The sequence below is a fragment of the Prenolepis imparis genome, unplaced genomic scaffold (genome assembly GCF_030444845.1).
Source record: "Prenolepis imparis isolate NDT839.2.m4 unplaced genomic scaffold, iyPreImpa1.0 SCAF_1, whole genome shotgun sequence".
Lineage (NCBI taxonomy): Eukaryota > Metazoa > Arthropoda > Insecta > Hymenoptera > Formicidae > Prenolepis > Prenolepis imparis.
The window spans coordinates 4,621,037-4,637,910 of record NW_028141159.1 but is presented as its reverse complement, the minus strand read 5'-3'; the positions used below and the strand labels follow the sequence as shown (position 1 = coordinate 4,637,910).

Sequence of the window (16,874 nt, the reverse complement as noted above, 5' to 3'; positions counted from 1 at the left end):
ATAAAGGCACAAAAGTACATCTTCGAGGTTGGAGAGACTGCCGACAAGAAAGAAAGAGAGAAAGAGCGAAGCAGAGACGAGGAAAAAGGACGAGAGAACAGGGTCTTCTATCCTACCACTCTCGCGGATATCTATTCGGTAAACAGACAGACAGATGGACAGACAATGATGCTCATCGCTCGATGGACAAAAGCGTCTATTGCGTAAACACTTGAACGGGACCTGACCTGGGGGCTGCTTCGCGTACGAGATGGTCGCAGCCGTGGGGCGAGACGGGGGAAAACGTAAAATTCGTGAGACACCCCTCGCGCAGCATCCTTCGCTCCAGATCGCAAGAATAAATCAAGCCGCGAGAGAGCGCTCCTCTACTCCTCTTACCGACTTCTTTATTCCGGCGTATTGTCGACGGCGAAGAGATTTCACGGCGGCGATAAGATTCACGTGAATCGGAAATCCAATCGTAGAAAAGTAGCGAGAAACGTCCCAAAATGTGCGAGAGGGCCACCCGGTTCGCTTGTTTTCCTTGGTATCCGATTTCGATCGAACCGATTTCGATCTGTGTGGCGAACAGTTTTTGAGAATCTTAGAGAGTTTCTCATGGACAATAAACGAAGGATATATATATATATATACATTGTGGATATTCCAAATATATACGCTTTATAGAAGTTCACAGGAAAATATCATTCGTTTACGTTTCCTACTCGGATTATTTTTAAGATAATACAGCGTTATTTTTTTGTAAATTATTTTTCTCTAAATCAATAATGTATCTAAATTGCAATCTCTTAAATAAAGCATGTCGCAGCTAAATTTAAAAATTAAGATTTCTTCATCAAGAATATCTGTATATGGCGCGAATCGTGCTCGACAATCTTTCTGAGAGATCGAATACACTATTAAATTATTTCCTTCCCGAGAAGCGCGGAACTCAGCATTTTCATGTTATAATTTTATGACTCGCGAAGCGTAGCTCTACCGGATCACCTAGACTTCTGCGTGTATATTTAATTAAAGGAATTAGAAGCGATATGTATTACACGGCAGCTCGGTTGCCGGATTACGCCGCCGTTCCCCTTTTTGCATGTACATGGAAGGATCCGCATGTATCTATCCCACGAGACTTTTTGCTCGTCCAGATTTCCCATCGAGATCGTAGGGCCCGGCTACTTCCCCTTCGACTCCCGCGGGAACGAAATATAAGTCGGCAAAATGAAGTCGCGCGGGATTTTTCCCGCGGGAGGAGATTAAAAATTACGCGACACGATTCGCGCCCCACAAACGCGGCGCGTTGAATATACCGTATAAAGTTTTTCTCATATTCAAATACACGACTTTAAATATAAAAACATAAAATATATAACCATCAGTTAATTCCTAATTCTCAATTCTTAACTCTTAATGCTGGACTCTCTCGTTTTTTATCAAAACATCACAGATTGGAGATATATATTAATTTTTTAAAGATAAAATGCAATTTTGCACAGGTCGCGACGAATGCAATTAACTAGACGAAAAGTCTAGAGTGCAAAATAGCTCCATTCTTTCTTGTGTTATTTCTGATTGCTACTTGAAAAACTCATCTACCTTTCGAGATTCATTTTCTTCTAAGATAAACATAGTGAAGGATTTAAGTTTATGATTACATTCTACTGATTATATTATAGACACAATTTCTTGAATCTTTATTGAAAATTGCACTTAACTAAACTGCGATCAAATATTCACCTAGTACATAAAATAGTACCAGATTGATATATTAAAAAATATTCTATTATTTAATTCTATATATTTCTAGAAACATTTTGTAAAAATTATATAAGTCACACAAGATTTTTTGTAGCTATAAAAAGATATTTAAGATATAATATTACATGTATATGTTCTTTATCCTCTTTTAATGAATACAACATTTTTATTGCACTCTGTATAAATCTCAACTCGTAAGACTATGTCCTCGCCTCGGGACGACCTTTCATTATTAGTACTCCTCAAGATCCAAGTTAATTTTCTTAGCGATATTCTTTCGAAATATTCAAATGAAGAGAATCCCGATTGATCTCCCCATCGACGCCCATCGACACGATCGAACAAATTCAAAGCGCCGCGCTGCTTCTCTTAATGACTCGGGTTCTCGCATATTTTACACGGTGCGTCCATACACGGCGCGCGCGCGCGCGTGCGGGGCTTCGTTATCTCAAGAAGATCCTTTATCCCGGATTACAAACGACAAAGGAATAAATTGTTTTCGAGAAATCTGCCGGGCACACGGATCGGAGTCCACGCTAATAGCGCTCTTCTACTCTCTCTCGACTCTCTCTCCTCATTCATCCCTTCGCCCTTTCTTGGAGGGTAACGCGAGCAAGTAGTACTCTCCGTTAGAGGTAACTCACCCTCTTCTTCGAGTACTGTGCCTCCATCCCATTTTACTTTTCTCTCTTTCTCTCTCTCTCTCTTCCTCTTTCTTCTGTGTTATTTCTCTCTCTGTTTCTCTTCTCTAGAAAACAGAAGCGAATAGAGACCGCGCTCGTAGTGAAGCGGCAAGAGTAAGTGTGCGCGAGTCGAAAGAGGGAGAGAACTGCATAGAAAGATGCAGAGGAAGAACGCAGGAACTTTGGCTAGAAAGAGAGCTGGAGTGCAACGAGTCGTGCATGTGTATCGCGGTGCGCACGGCTTCTCCCGCGTGTCTGCCGACACGCACGTGTGTACACATCGGCGGAAGCGTACAGAAGCTTCGTCTCTTCTTGACGACGAGACATGGTGCAAAGGAGAGAAAGACAGAAGGAGAGAAAGAGGACGAGGACGAGGACGAGAGAGAGAGAGAGAGAGAGGCAGGAAGGAAAAGAGAAGAACAAGAGAGAGAAGGAGAGAGGGGAAAAGGGAGAGGGAGAGAGAATCTCTTCGAAGACTCATGGGTATAGGTGAGCTTCTATAGAAGGTCCGATGGGCGTGGTGCTTGTGACGGTTTTCGCCCAATGGGAATTCAGGATCCCCCTGGCTAGAAGGACAATGTACATGGGCACTTTGTGTGCGATGGAGACCATCCACCTCCTCGACAAAGAACGTGAAGTCGAATCGGAACGCCGTGTCCCCGAGAAACCGATTGCCGGAGAGCGCAGCCTCTTCCTGGACCACGCATCGGCGGAGGAGAGCGGCGGTAAGTAAACGGGATCGGCGATTGCGATCCAACTTTACGTCGCTCGATATTCGTTTGAAATTCATTCTATAGGGATGACAATCCCTAGGTCGTCAACGTACCGCGATAAGCACACAATCTATTTGTTGTTAAAATATTTAAAATTACCAAAAACTTTTGTAACTTGTAATATTTTTATCGTACTATTATGCGAAACCTTACTTTATTTTCTACCAAACATTTCTAGGTGTCAATTTCATATCGAAATAAAATTATATAGTAAATAAAATCTGATTACACACACACACACGTGTGTGCAGATTATTGCTTACATTTACATTATATGCATGTAAAAATTATATAGATAGCTTTTATCTTCCTATGCGATTATATACAATATAGTATATATGGTAATTGAGAGACCAATATCAAGTATTTTATCCTGCAAAGCAACTTTACGGATTTTCATGTTACAATTTGCATATCACCATTCATGATTGCGCTCTGTTGTGAATAAAAGTTGAAGAAGAAAATGAAATGCCGAAAGGGAAAGTAGCAAAACTGTTTTACGAAGTACGATGCTGCGCGTTATGACGATGAAAGCTCCGATTTTAAGGGAATAATTCTTACGACGATTATCGTATTTATCATTACTTACTCATCGGTAATTATTTAATATGATAAATTAAGCGTTCATGCCAAGTCATCGGCATCATGGCAAATTGTTATATTAAAAGAAAGATTGTATAATCGTTACAATCATACATTAACATCCCCCTAAAAAATCGGCCCGTGCAAAAAACGTCACGATTGACGACGCATAAATACGGCTGGCGTCTCTATAGAAAATTCGCTCCGACTTGTGAGATCGATACTCGCAGTAAATTCTCCTCTCCGTCTACGTCGAAAGGCACGCGTTTCTCTCTCGTATTGGTCTATACTATACTTCTCTTCGTGTAAAAAATCCATCACACCACCCACGACGGAAGGCGATCGTTTCGTGACACAGAACGGCCAAACGAGATGCGAGTCGAGAGAGAAAGAAAAAGACTGCAGAAAACGATACACCGCGAAAGGGATAGAAATAGTTGGGCGAGGTAGGGAGGAAGAGAAGCCGTACGATGTACTGGTGGTCTCATTAAACGCAGTCTCGTATAACGCGACTACGTAATGAGAATCGGTTAATTAGAGCCGCGACGCGAGGCGGTTTCGTCTGATACACACGGAGAGCATCACTGTATGCATACACACTCGCCTTACATATGATAGGGGCGCGGGGGATATGTGCGCATAAAGTGTCAGAACGAAGAACCGTCGAAAGGCAAAAAGAGAGGAGTGACGACGAGAAGGGAGGCGAAGTCGAGGAAAAGATAATATGCGACGATAAAAAAATACGTCGCGCGTAATTGGGGAATGATGTCGTTTTTCATCGTGTTTATCGTATTATTATATATACCTCCGCCTTGAGCGATACCCGTTAAAGTTGTAACTCGCAAACACCGTCATCGTACTCGAAAATGTACGAGTCTTGGATATCAAACTTTTCGCATTTAGAGATTATCTTTTATATTTTTGCTTATTATTTTAAATATTTTTTAAAAACATACGACGATACACGTTCTTCGCCATGTTTGTTCGCGGAAAAAAATAGTAATTAAAATAATTTCTTCTAGTAAATTCAATATTGATTTTTTTCTCCAATAGAAGATTTTATCTCTTTTAAAATGCCTTTTACATCTTGTCACTTGCGTAAAAATTTGACGAATGCATCAGCAGTAAATGCATACGAATTCGGGAGGATGAGAGGGAACAGTATAAGCATCACGAGGAAGTCCTCCTCATCGTCTTCGTCGATGAAATGTCGCATGAAGAGCGCATTGACGCGGATTCCCGGCATTGTTTTCCACATCGCGGGCCCGCGGATGGAAGCCCAAGCACGGAAGCCCACACCCGTTTCATTCCTCCTCTTGCCTCCTTTCGTACCCGTTCGCTTCCAGGCGCATTTTTAATTTCGCATTGTCGTCGTCGTCGTCGCGAGAGTCGCATTGCACCCGCCTACGACGAGAAGTCATTTCGATCTCCTCCTCGGTCTTGCAGTACCTTCCCTCCCCTCATCCCTCGTTCGCAGCGTTACATCGCGAACATTTCTGTCATATGGCGGACGAAGATAATATTACAATCATTTGCATCCCACGATCTCGTCGTCGATATCGTTCGCTTCTCTTCCTCCTCTCATCCTCCAATTTCTCTGATCGTTGAATATTCGATAATTACAGAGTAATTCGAGATACTTCGAGATATTCTGAATAATTTTGCAGATTCTTCCATTTGTTAAGAAGACCTACTTTTCTATATATAATTATTTCACGGTTATATTTCCGTGATAAAAACAATACATAAATCTATTCGATTATACATAAATAATTTCAAGCAACGGAGAAGTCCCGTAGTTATGTGTGTAAATGTGTGTTTCATGCTTCTCTTAATATTTAACTTAATGCATAATGGATTTTATATGAATAATCAAGAAATGTAAACAATCTTTTGCTCGCTTCGTAAAATATGGAAATGTGTGCAATAATTTTGCATCAATATGTAGAATTGCAACAAAATTCTTTGACCAATAAGAAATCTGTTTGATGATGAATAAAAAAGACAAAAACAATAATGTTTTTAATGAACTCGGCGAGATCGTTAATACATTCCGAGATAAGTGGAAGAAAATGCAAAGGAAAAATAAATGCAAGAAAGAAGAAAAAGAAAAGTATTGTTATTCAAGCATAAGCGATATTCGTTATTTTCTCTTTTTTCTTTTCTCACGTATACCCTCCTCTCTCCACTCTCTCTTTTTTTCTAATTGTTTTTTCTAATTTTCTAAAGAACTATATCGTATAATTTTCTAATTTTTTTTCTAATTTTCTAAAGAACTATATCGAGATAGAACAATATGAATAAATTTCTCTTAATAATTATAACATTATCACTACGCAGTGTGAATAAATATAAGAAAAAATCAATATTACGAGTTTTTTTGTCAAGTTCTCCATTCTGTTTTTTTTCTATATGTTATGAAAATTCCGATAATAAATTGTGAAATCAAAAATATAACTAAAAATATTATCATAAATATTGTCATAAAAGATATATATATTTTTTTTTTTCGATACGATTAGGTTTATACCTAATTCTGAATAACTTTGCAGATTCTTCCATTTGTTAAATACTTTTCTACAAATTATTTCACGGTTATATTTTGTTCTCTCTCTTCATTTAAACCACCCGGTATAGCGGGTTTGTGTCTCAGCTAAATCGTATCCCAGACATTTCCGGTATTCGTTCGCAGATGGAGCCACAAAGTCCATTATGCTCCTTGCAATACCAAACGAAGATTATTGCCTCCTTTTGCAATTAATCGCATACCAAATGAGTTGATTTTACCTCGGAAAGATGCTCGAGTGTGGGAAACAGAGGGTCGATAGAAAAATTACAACGACAGTAACAACAATCGAGTGAAGAGGCTACGGGTTCAGTGTATACGTGCGGACGACCATCGCGATCAACGGCGTTTGTAACGACCAATTAAGAGAATTAAGAGTCATTAATTAGCATTCACTTCCTTCCCGACCCGCTGACGCGAGAGCAACGAGGAATTCTTTGCGCTTATGGGCGCATTATTGGCTGAATGCCTTCTCGGTACTCGGTACTCTCGTTTAAGCCGAGGCCGATTCGAACACCGCCTTCGGACTTCCGCTTCAAGCTTCAATAAATCCGACCTTTTTGCCTAAACGCTCGCCGGGAATACTCTCACCTCGTTTATGTGTGATTTCACGCGTCGGTTAGCTCATACTTTGGCAAAAAAAAAAATTGCCTCAGCGCGCCGATGAAGACCGTGCGACCAGAATTCTCGCAAAATTATAACATTAAAAGTGAATTTAATTGATTTGTTTTTTTTTCAATAATTACATCGATGATTGACAATTAATAATAATCTTCGTGTATATCTAACTCTCTTAGCAAAAATATTTATGTACCATAATATGTCTATAGGTCAGAAAAAAAGTTGCTGTACTTTTGCATTCTCGTCACATTAGAGAATTTACATTTAAATTAAAATTTAATCTCATAAAGACATCAAGAAAAAATGTAAATTATAATCACGAAAAATTTTTCAACATATTCCTGCTTTCTGTCATTTATGTTTATGATTAGCGGTATACATATATGATATATGTATGCGTTATGTCCGCGAATTGCACTGTGGAGCCGAATAATATTTCGAAAAGTACGTTATTAATACAGCAGCGAAGAGATTATCGTCGCATCCGCTGATAAATGTTACGCACACTCAACCGCACCGCGTTGGTTGCGATCCCATATATGCCATAAGGAGAAGAGGAGGCGATGGGGTACGAAGCGGAGGACATGGTCGCGTAATCTACGTATGCAGGAATAAAGAGAGACAAGAGAAAAGAGAAAAAGAGAATAAGATAAGAAGCAGGAGAGAAAATACGCGCGCGCAAATGTGTGCATATGTGTGTGTGACAGGAGGGATGAAGAGGGCGGCATCCTTTGATCTTGCACGCACACACACGGGCCGCGCGGGGCAAAAAACGCCACGCACATATCTTCTGCAAAAAGACCCGTACATATTCATGATCGGCACACGCACGTACGCACGCACACAAGCGGCTTTTGTTTAACGCCGCGCGCACGCATATTGTTTGTGCGTATGCACGCTATAAATTCGTATACCCAGAAGCGAAAGAAGTGCACGCGATGCAGAATGCGCGGGAGTTTCCGCACTTAACTAAGCGTTCGAGAGTGCATTTCTCCCTCCTCTCTCTTTCTCTCTCTGTCACCTTATTGTCCTATCTATATTTACTTCCGCTCCCGCATTCTCTCTTTGTACCTGCATGTCGGGCGATGAAAAATAAGAGATACCCCGTCAATGAAGGGAAACACGATAGACGTTCTCGGACATCAAAAAATTCTATATTATATATGTCACGAAGCTAATGATGTTTCTCCTTATATATTTTAATAAGATAATGTTGAAAATATAATAATACAATTAAAAAAATATTTTTTAATATATATGTATAGTAAAATATTTTTTTCTCTCCTAATAACTAAGGACCGTAAAGCTTATGCAAAAGATACCAGTTTACTTTTATCTGAAATAAATTATTGCGGCTGATGATCTCATTTTTATACTGCTATATTAATTTTCGATTTTATTCGATTGAAAATGCTAAATATCGTATAAAGGATGAAAAATAACGGATCGACCGAACTTTATTTTAAAAAAGGCGACGACGAGGTATGTTGGCGTCGATTGGCGAAACGATGGCGAGCGATTCCCGACACGCCCGGGGGCGCCTGGCGCCCGCGATTTACCTACGAGAAACATTTCCGCCCGAACGAAAAGCGCCCATGCCGCTGGGGCCCTACACGATCGATTCCACGTGAATTACATCGGGGAATGCGCGACCGAATTCGTCGAACGAGCATGTTCCGCGGGTTCACGCTTGCTTCAAATTATCCGGCGCTAAGAGATCAAGGTGATTTATTTCCACACGTTCTCCTGAAAGGAGAACGTGTGGAATTTTTATTTATTAGTGTCTATTAATATTGAAAAGTTTCAAATTTGTATAAGATGTATGTAACAAATATTAAAAAATTATTTATTTATATATAATAATATATAATATACCCATATAATGTTAAGAACCTTGAAAATATATTCACAGAATATGAATAGCAAATGATTAAAAAAATCAAAAATTGCTATTTAATATACATATTAATATAATATTCCTTCGTAATTACGAAGGAAAAAGTAATAGATATCAATGATATCAACGAAACGAATTACGAAATGTTTTTGCTGGTCCGTCTAATTTGCACACATTTGAAAATTGAATAAACGAGCAAAGTCCTAGAAACCGAGAATATCGAAGACTTAGATTATCCATCCTGCAGTCGGAATATCCGGAATCGTTAACGGGATCCTGGAAATCCTGAAAGGGACGATTCCAGAACGCCGGGCGATCTTGCCGAACATGTGGAATTATGTAAGATCGCGGGTCGTCTGGAATTCGCAAGGGCGGCGCTTTTTGAATCGCGGATCCTTTCTCGGAAGGAGGAGGATCTCGTTGTCGCGCTTCTATCGACCGGCCATCCTACAATCGCGACTATTCGATCTCGTACCCTTCGCTTTGCAATATAATATTGTAATGTCCTAATAATAATGTGTCATAATAATTTAATGTTCGAAATAATTAAATATAAAAAAATGCGACATTTATAATATTATTTAATTCCTTCAATATCTCAAATATAGAAATCCACAATTTTTTTCGTAATATTAATTCACTCGACAGGAAATGATAGCTATAAGAGATATCGACTGTATTATGTTTAAATTTGGAATTAATTCTGTGTATGTTTCTATATAATTTAGATATTCTACTAGATCATTTTTCTCATCACATAAATCAAAGACAGCTCGCGCACCTAGATACCAGATGAAAAAGAGTAATTTTTGATCCTCGGGCGATTCGCAGTTTCGCAAAATCGTGGAATGTAACCGGAAACAGCCGAAAACGCCATCGCGGAACGAGCCGCGGTAAAAGCGAGATACAGAGACGGCACGAGAGAAGGAAGAAGGAGAGCCAATATAAAAGAAGGAGAGGCAGAGGAACGTCATGGACCACCCGAGAGATAGGTTCAGGACTGGTTGGAAACTGGCGGCGCACGCCGTACCTTTGGGGGGTCCCTTATCTTATTCGCTTACCCAGGAATCGGCGAGACCTTTCGTTCTCGCGAGAGCTCCACGACATCCTATTATCGGACACTATTACGATCTTGCGTAAGGTTCCTAATCCTAGATGCATGCACGAACAGTGCATTCTTCGCGTCAATATTATTTTAGAATATCAGTCGTAAGAGAAATCAAGCAAGGCGACAAGTCTTTCTCCCTTAAAAAAAAAAAAAGATTCTTCTGCATCGAAATGCAACGTCTGGCCGATGGTTTCGCAAAATAATCTGGCGGCTCATTAGCCACGAAATCAATTTCGCCGCGGCTTTATTATCGCTCGCGATTAACGCACCGAATGTTTTACGGCCCGTCGAGAATCTTCGCGACGCTGGCGCTTCGACAATCCGTTGCTCCGGAATTTGGAGTGCCGAAGTACATTTAGTACATAGCCGTCGAAGGAGGAGGACTCCCATGGAGGAAGGAGGAATAAAAGGGCGCGGGAAAGGGAGTAGGAAAAGAGAGATTCACATTGTGAGAAGGGTATACGTGTACACAGGAGACGTGAGATCCGTTGGACCCGCATGCGGACCTTATTGTGTTCCGAAAGGGCATATACGGTAGGTGCCTTAATGTCGGCACGGATGAAAGCGTGGGCCTTCCTTTGTCTTTTGCTCGCGAAGCTGCCACAGCAAGTAGCGTGCTCTGCGGGTAGCCCTGCACCATTCCGGAGCTACCGTTCCAGGTTTCTCTATCTCTCCTTTCCTCCCCTCGCGCATCTCGCTAATCGCGGAGAGATTAATTCGTATAAAAGAACCAAAACGATAAAGAGTTTCGACATTCGATTTTGGAAAATTCGCCGCGCGTGCGAAAAGTGTCATTTATTTTCCTCTAGCTCAGACATCCAAGATAAAATGAAAGTTGGAGAAAAAATCCAAAGATAAAATTTAATAAAAATAACTTTGGATCACGTTGTAGATAATATATCTAAACATCAATAGGTTAATTACAGCAATATCTATATTAAACCTTTGTGCGAGCGCGTATAATTAAGCAAAATTTATATTTAGACCCCGATACACACACGATATCGCGGTAGCTCTGCTCTCCTTAAAAAAATTACCCAGACACTCTCCCCCCTCGCGGATTGTGCAAGAGCGAAACGGCACGATCGGCGAGCTCCTTCTGGGAAGAGTCCTCGGCGATGGTACCACGGTTGGTACCTCCGGCATAAAAGGCGGATCCCCCGCGCATTATTAATGTCAGAACGTCACAGAGCACGTAGCTGCATATTCAGTCGGAGTTGCATGCTGAGGCGCAAAGACGATTCGCGACGACGACGACGACGACGACGACGACGACGACGACGACGACGACGACGACGACAGGCTGCCACAGGGACACAATATATAATTCCGCGTTCGCCGATAATTATTATGAATTCCCAAGTTTCCTGCCGCACAATGGGTCTCGTCGCTGCCGGTTATTTCGAACTTATCCTTCCCGCGGTCCTCTCTTTCTCTCCTCCCCTAAGATCCCTCCCTCGGCCTGTCTCCGCGCGCGTCTTGTCGTCGTCTTCTACTAGTAATAAAGTGACATTAGCCGGCATGCGATTCCGCGATAAACTTTCGAAATTTATTCGTCCGACCCTCTCGATGTCCCTCCCTTCCCCTCTTCTACCGAAAGCGGCGCATCACGCTTCTCCGTTCTACGAACGATTTAAGTTTTTCGAATTCTCCGGTAAACGTTGCGTCAAGCTAATCAAGCGCTATGGCTGGCACGTGGAACACGCGGTACATGAATCGCATGCAACTCGCTGAACAAAGTGGCTGTACGAGCTGGATGATTCCTCAAGTTTCGCGTTTTCATTCTATCAACGCCTCACAGCGAATACACGTTCAGAAAGTTGATATATAATAACTCATTCCCAAGTTTAGAATATTTACCGCGCATTCGACTTTGTCTATGCATCTTTAGACGAATTAATTATGATTTTAAAAGGAAAATTAATGTAAATGTCAAAGCGAATCCTCCAACATCGACGGCAACGACGGTATCGATTAAACCGCGACGCCAGAAAATTCTCTATTCCCTTTCAAGGACCTAATTTATGCGGCTCTCCAACGAGGTAAGTTTACAGTTTGGCGGCTAGCAGTACCACTCGACCTCCGGCAGAGCGTGACAGCACCAGGTTTAAAGCATAAAACAAATTATAACTGGAAAAAGCAGGATGTCGTGCAAAGCGGCACACCTACGCACGCATCCTCGCCATACACGAAAATCGTTATCATGACTAATCTCCATCGGGTCGCTCTATTCTGATTTGCTTAATTAGGAATGCGCATCGGCAAACTAAGAGCGGATCGTAAATCACAGGTAATTACCTGTATACGCGTGTTATTTTGCGTCAAAACGTAGTTCAACATATGCGTGAAAAGTGCAGGTTTTACTCAAACGCTCTTTTAAAAATATATAAATTATAGTCGTACACAATACTATGCAAATTTTAAATTCTTCTGATAGACCGAATTAAAATTAGAAGCAGCAATATCTCGTACTTTTTATTCATCCTTTATAATTCATCTTTTAATTCATACATACGCGTGTTGTTTTGCGTTAAAACGTAGTGCAACATATGTGTAAAGAGTGCAGCTTTAATTCAAACGTTCTTTTAAAAATATATAAATTATAGTTGTACACACAATACTATGCAAATTTTAAATTCTGATAAACCGAATTAAAATTAGAAGCAGCCATATCTCGTACTTTTTATTCATCCTTTATAATTCATAGTTGTTAACTTGCTCTTGTCACGAAATCGCAAATCAAATATAAAATTTGAATTCTATGTCACTGTTGAATCAAATCGTATAATATACATACATATACATGACATTGCTCGATAAATAAAAAAAAAATGCTAATGCGAAGGGATCGTTATTGAATATCAGAATTTACGGATCCCTGGCAAAAGTATTGTCGTGTAGAGAAAGAATTGTCGCGTGTTCGATAATTTTCGGTTTGTATAATAATTGAATTTGTCGGTTCCTAATGCAATGTCAAGACGACGAGCTCGGGGAGGACCTGTCTGTAATTTCGGAAGGCGACGACGGTTCGTGCTGTCTTTTCCAGTATATACATCCCGGAAGATGTCCTGTCCGTCCTACGTCGTTTTTCGCGTAGGCAGCGAAATCCGAAATTATACTCACGCAAATTTGACGTTAACATCGCGGAACATTTAATTCGCCGCTCGTGCAGCTCGAAATGGCACGCGATCGTATATTCGCCTCATCGAATACTTTCCAGTTTCATTGTCGCGATTGTGCGCTTCGACCAAACGTTTCGTAACAAACGTAGCTCTCGATACCCAAGTATCGACGAATATGAATTTGACCAACATTTCGTAAAATCCCTTTATTAATACATAAAATCAAACGAAATTTTGTTGGAATCGAATTAGTATCGAAAAAAAATATCTCCACAACGATATTTTAAATTATTCGTATCCGAAAAGTAGTTCTCCCCGTCGAGTAGTAAATAATGTCATTTTGCGACGCAATTGTTCCTCGATCAATCACGACATTCGCCACGTTCGCGGATTCCTAGCAGAATATTAAGATAAAATCGTAACGCTAAACCACCCCTGTTGAACGATTCTGGATAATTCGGCTGCTCGTTCAGAGAGAAAGCGAGAGAGAGAGAGAGAGCGTAGAAAAGGGGGCTATATAGTATCCGAAAATGCGTCTTTGTTGAAACTCGAGCAAAGTAAGCAACGACCATCGATCTCCTTGATGGTTAATAGATCGTACATTACGAACGATAATATGATTTTCAGGCAAAGCGGCTTTAAGGCTAATGAAATTACTCCGGCAAAATAATGAACAATTTCGACGAATTTGCACGATCGTATGTTAAATATATATAGAGAACGTCATTCTAAATTATAAACATAATATACAATAGAAAAATTCGCGCAAAAATACACAATTTTTTCAAATATATTTTGTTATACATGTATAATGCATTATAGAATGTTACACAGAGAGAATTTTCTCTCAAAATTTACCCTGAAAATCATGGTAATCGTGGGACAATATGGTATGGAAAGAATTTTATGAGAATTTCTCTGATTAATATTTATCACAATAAAAATAATAATATCTATCACAATAAAATATAAAACATGTTTGATTAATTTTACTAAACTGCACAGTAATCAAACATATTTTATATTTTATTGTAATAGGTATTATTTTTATTGTGATAAATATTAATCAGAGAAATTCTCAAAAAATTCTTTCCATACCATATTGTCCCACGATTACCCATGATTTTCAGGGTAAATTTTAAGAGAAATTTCTCTCTGTGTAACAGTCTGTAATGCATTTGTATGTAACAAAATATATTTGAAAAAATTTTGTATTTTTGCGCGAATTTTTCTATTGTATATTATGTTTATAATTTATAAATTCTAAAAGAAAATTCTCTCAGTGTATATTTTACAGATTTTGCACCGTTATACTGACCGCGTTTTTGGCAATATTTGCCACAAAACATCAATAGATATCAATATCCTGTCGCTGGAGGCAAGATAATCGCGGCCATCAAACGTGACGTTGGACAAAATTATATTCTCGTCGCATTATCATAACGAGAGACAATTATGTTCGGTCCCGCTGTTTTTCGTAGACTGGTACGAGCGAGGACGGGACGAGACATCGCGCATCGCGAAGGTAAATCTAATTGTTTAGAAATTGCACGAATTGGCGAACAATTAGCTGCATGCACGCGTGCAAAAGTCGGAAATTACCAGTGACTCCAGATCGTAACAATTATTACGGCGATGTTGTGTGCGCAAGAATGGTTGAATAATTTAAATTAATATCGTAATAGCCAAGAAACCGCTAACGATCGGAATGACTTTCTCCCTCGGCGAGAAAACGAGAAAATCCGTGCCTTCTTTCCGCGTATACAGCTAAATATGCTCGAAACTACATATATTCGGTGCTTATATACCTGACAATGAGAATCGCGCGATATTTCACGATTTGCATACATTAGTGCAGCATGAGTGTGCTGAATTAATTTTTATGCCATTTCGTTGAAAAAAAAAATAAATTAATATCCGTGCGATATGATATTTAATTTTGCTCGCATTAACGGATTAAATATAAAATGCTGATAAATTTGCCATTTCAAACAAGAATGCGCTTTCGATGCTGTCCCGCCAGCAATGCAAATTCCTCTCGTAGAATACGTAGAATTTTCAAACAAGTTGTTTAATATAATACGCTCTTAAAAAATATATAATATAGCGTATATAAATATAGTAGCATCGATGTAAAATAAAGATCGTGGAACTAATCGGCTGACGAGCAGGACAAATGCCTGACATCGCGGTGACACGCCTTGAGAAATTATCCGGAAAACTTTTAAAAAGTTCTGACGAGGTAAAGCAAAACGTTCGCGAAACTTCGGGGAACTTTAATAAGGGCGATACTCAGCCGCGAGGCAGAGGACAGACAAGCGAAATAGGTAGATGGTGGCTCGACCCCTTTTTTAATTTTCAAAATTCGCACGACAGTCAAAAATCTGACGAGAGCTATCGCTGTGGGCGCGCGTGTATATGCGGGTGTATATAGCGAGACAGAGAGAGAGAGAGAAAAGTCGCTAGGACGTCGGTTGACGTTAACGACCAGCTGTCACGAGACACGGCACAACGACGAAACGAGATTTTCGCGAAGCTCCGCGATAAATCTTAGGGACAGGCATAATCGTGGCGCAGAAAGCGCTGCACGAACACGATTGGTAGGAAATTAATGAATATTATATGATGGATCGCGCGAGAGCATGCATCATTCGATTCACCAATTCGCACACACTTGGATCTTTTACATTTATAATTACATTTATAATTTGACGCACAAATAAATGGAGAAAAATTCGCGGATTATCTTATCATTTAATTATGAAACATAGTAATCTTGTTAAAAGCAGAAAAAATTATGATAAAGATTTCAATGATGGGTGATAATTTAGAAATGTTGAATGCTCTCGTTTTAAACTCTTGTTATATATCTAATGTGATAATACATGTGTCATAAACTCACCACTGTACTGCCCCTGCCACGCCAAAGCTCCGCAGAGAAGAGCCAGAGTCTTACCGCTACCAGTAGGGCTTTCCAAGAGACAGTGCTGCTCCTTCGCGCATCCTTTGATAAGCTGCACATATAATTTTTAACATAATTAATAAAATTGTAATAATTGTAATAAGTAACATTATAACAATATCCACACAATTATAATACTCACACTATTCATCACTGCTTTCTGGCATGGGTATGGCTTGACAGGGAGCGTGACTTTAGTGCCCGCAATCATTATATCGTGTTGTATCGTAACTTTAGGTGGCGAAGCCTTTTCCTTGAAATTCTTCAAACTCACCACATCATCATCGTCAACATCATTATTTGAACTTGATAAATCAAACATCAGCTTTTGTTTTTTGTTCGATTCTTCTCTTTCCTTTTCAAGTCTTGAATCATGCAATATATTAACAGAAGACATGCTGTTTTGACTCTTTGCCATACCAGCAAAGCTTGTTTTCTTCCAATTAAACATTGATCGGCTATTCTTAGAGGTAGTAGGAACATCGATTACAACGACATCATCATCGCTACTCAAATCGTCTGATAAATCATGCGTATTCAAACTGCATGCAGGATTTGAACCATCTGTCGCATCATTTGAAATATAAGCCATTCCACTTGTTGTGTTTGTACAGTTTACTTGTTCTATACTTGACTGTAGATTCGTTAATGAATCAGAGCTCTCGTCGTCCGATATCTCCACTGAAACCTTATTTATGACATATTCTTGATAGCGGTTTCTTTTCAAAGATAATCTTGATTGCCTCTCCATACTGAAAAATAATTAAATAAACAAATTAGAGTTAGAAGTCTTATTAAACATGGTTCTTAG

At 39.7% G+C, this 16,874-nt stretch overlaps 1 protein-coding gene across 2 annotated transcripts in view; it reads right to left on the bottom strand.

Moving 5' to 3' along the window:
- LOC145943004 (Fanconi anemia group J protein homolog) overlaps window positions 1-16,874 on the bottom strand; it is a 43,912-nt gene that overhangs the window by 26,612 nt on the left and 426 nt on the right. For both annotated transcript variants that reach the window (XM_083050180.1, XM_083050184.1), the window contains exons 2-3: window positions 16,206-16,815; window positions 16,004-16,115 (exon numbers count right to left, since the gene is read on the bottom strand). In XM_083050180.1, the coding sequence (XP_082906306.1) occupies window positions 16,004-16,115; window positions 16,206-16,815 (722 nt within the window). The remainder of the gene's footprint in view (window positions 1-16,003; window positions 16,116-16,205; window positions 16,816-16,874) is intronic.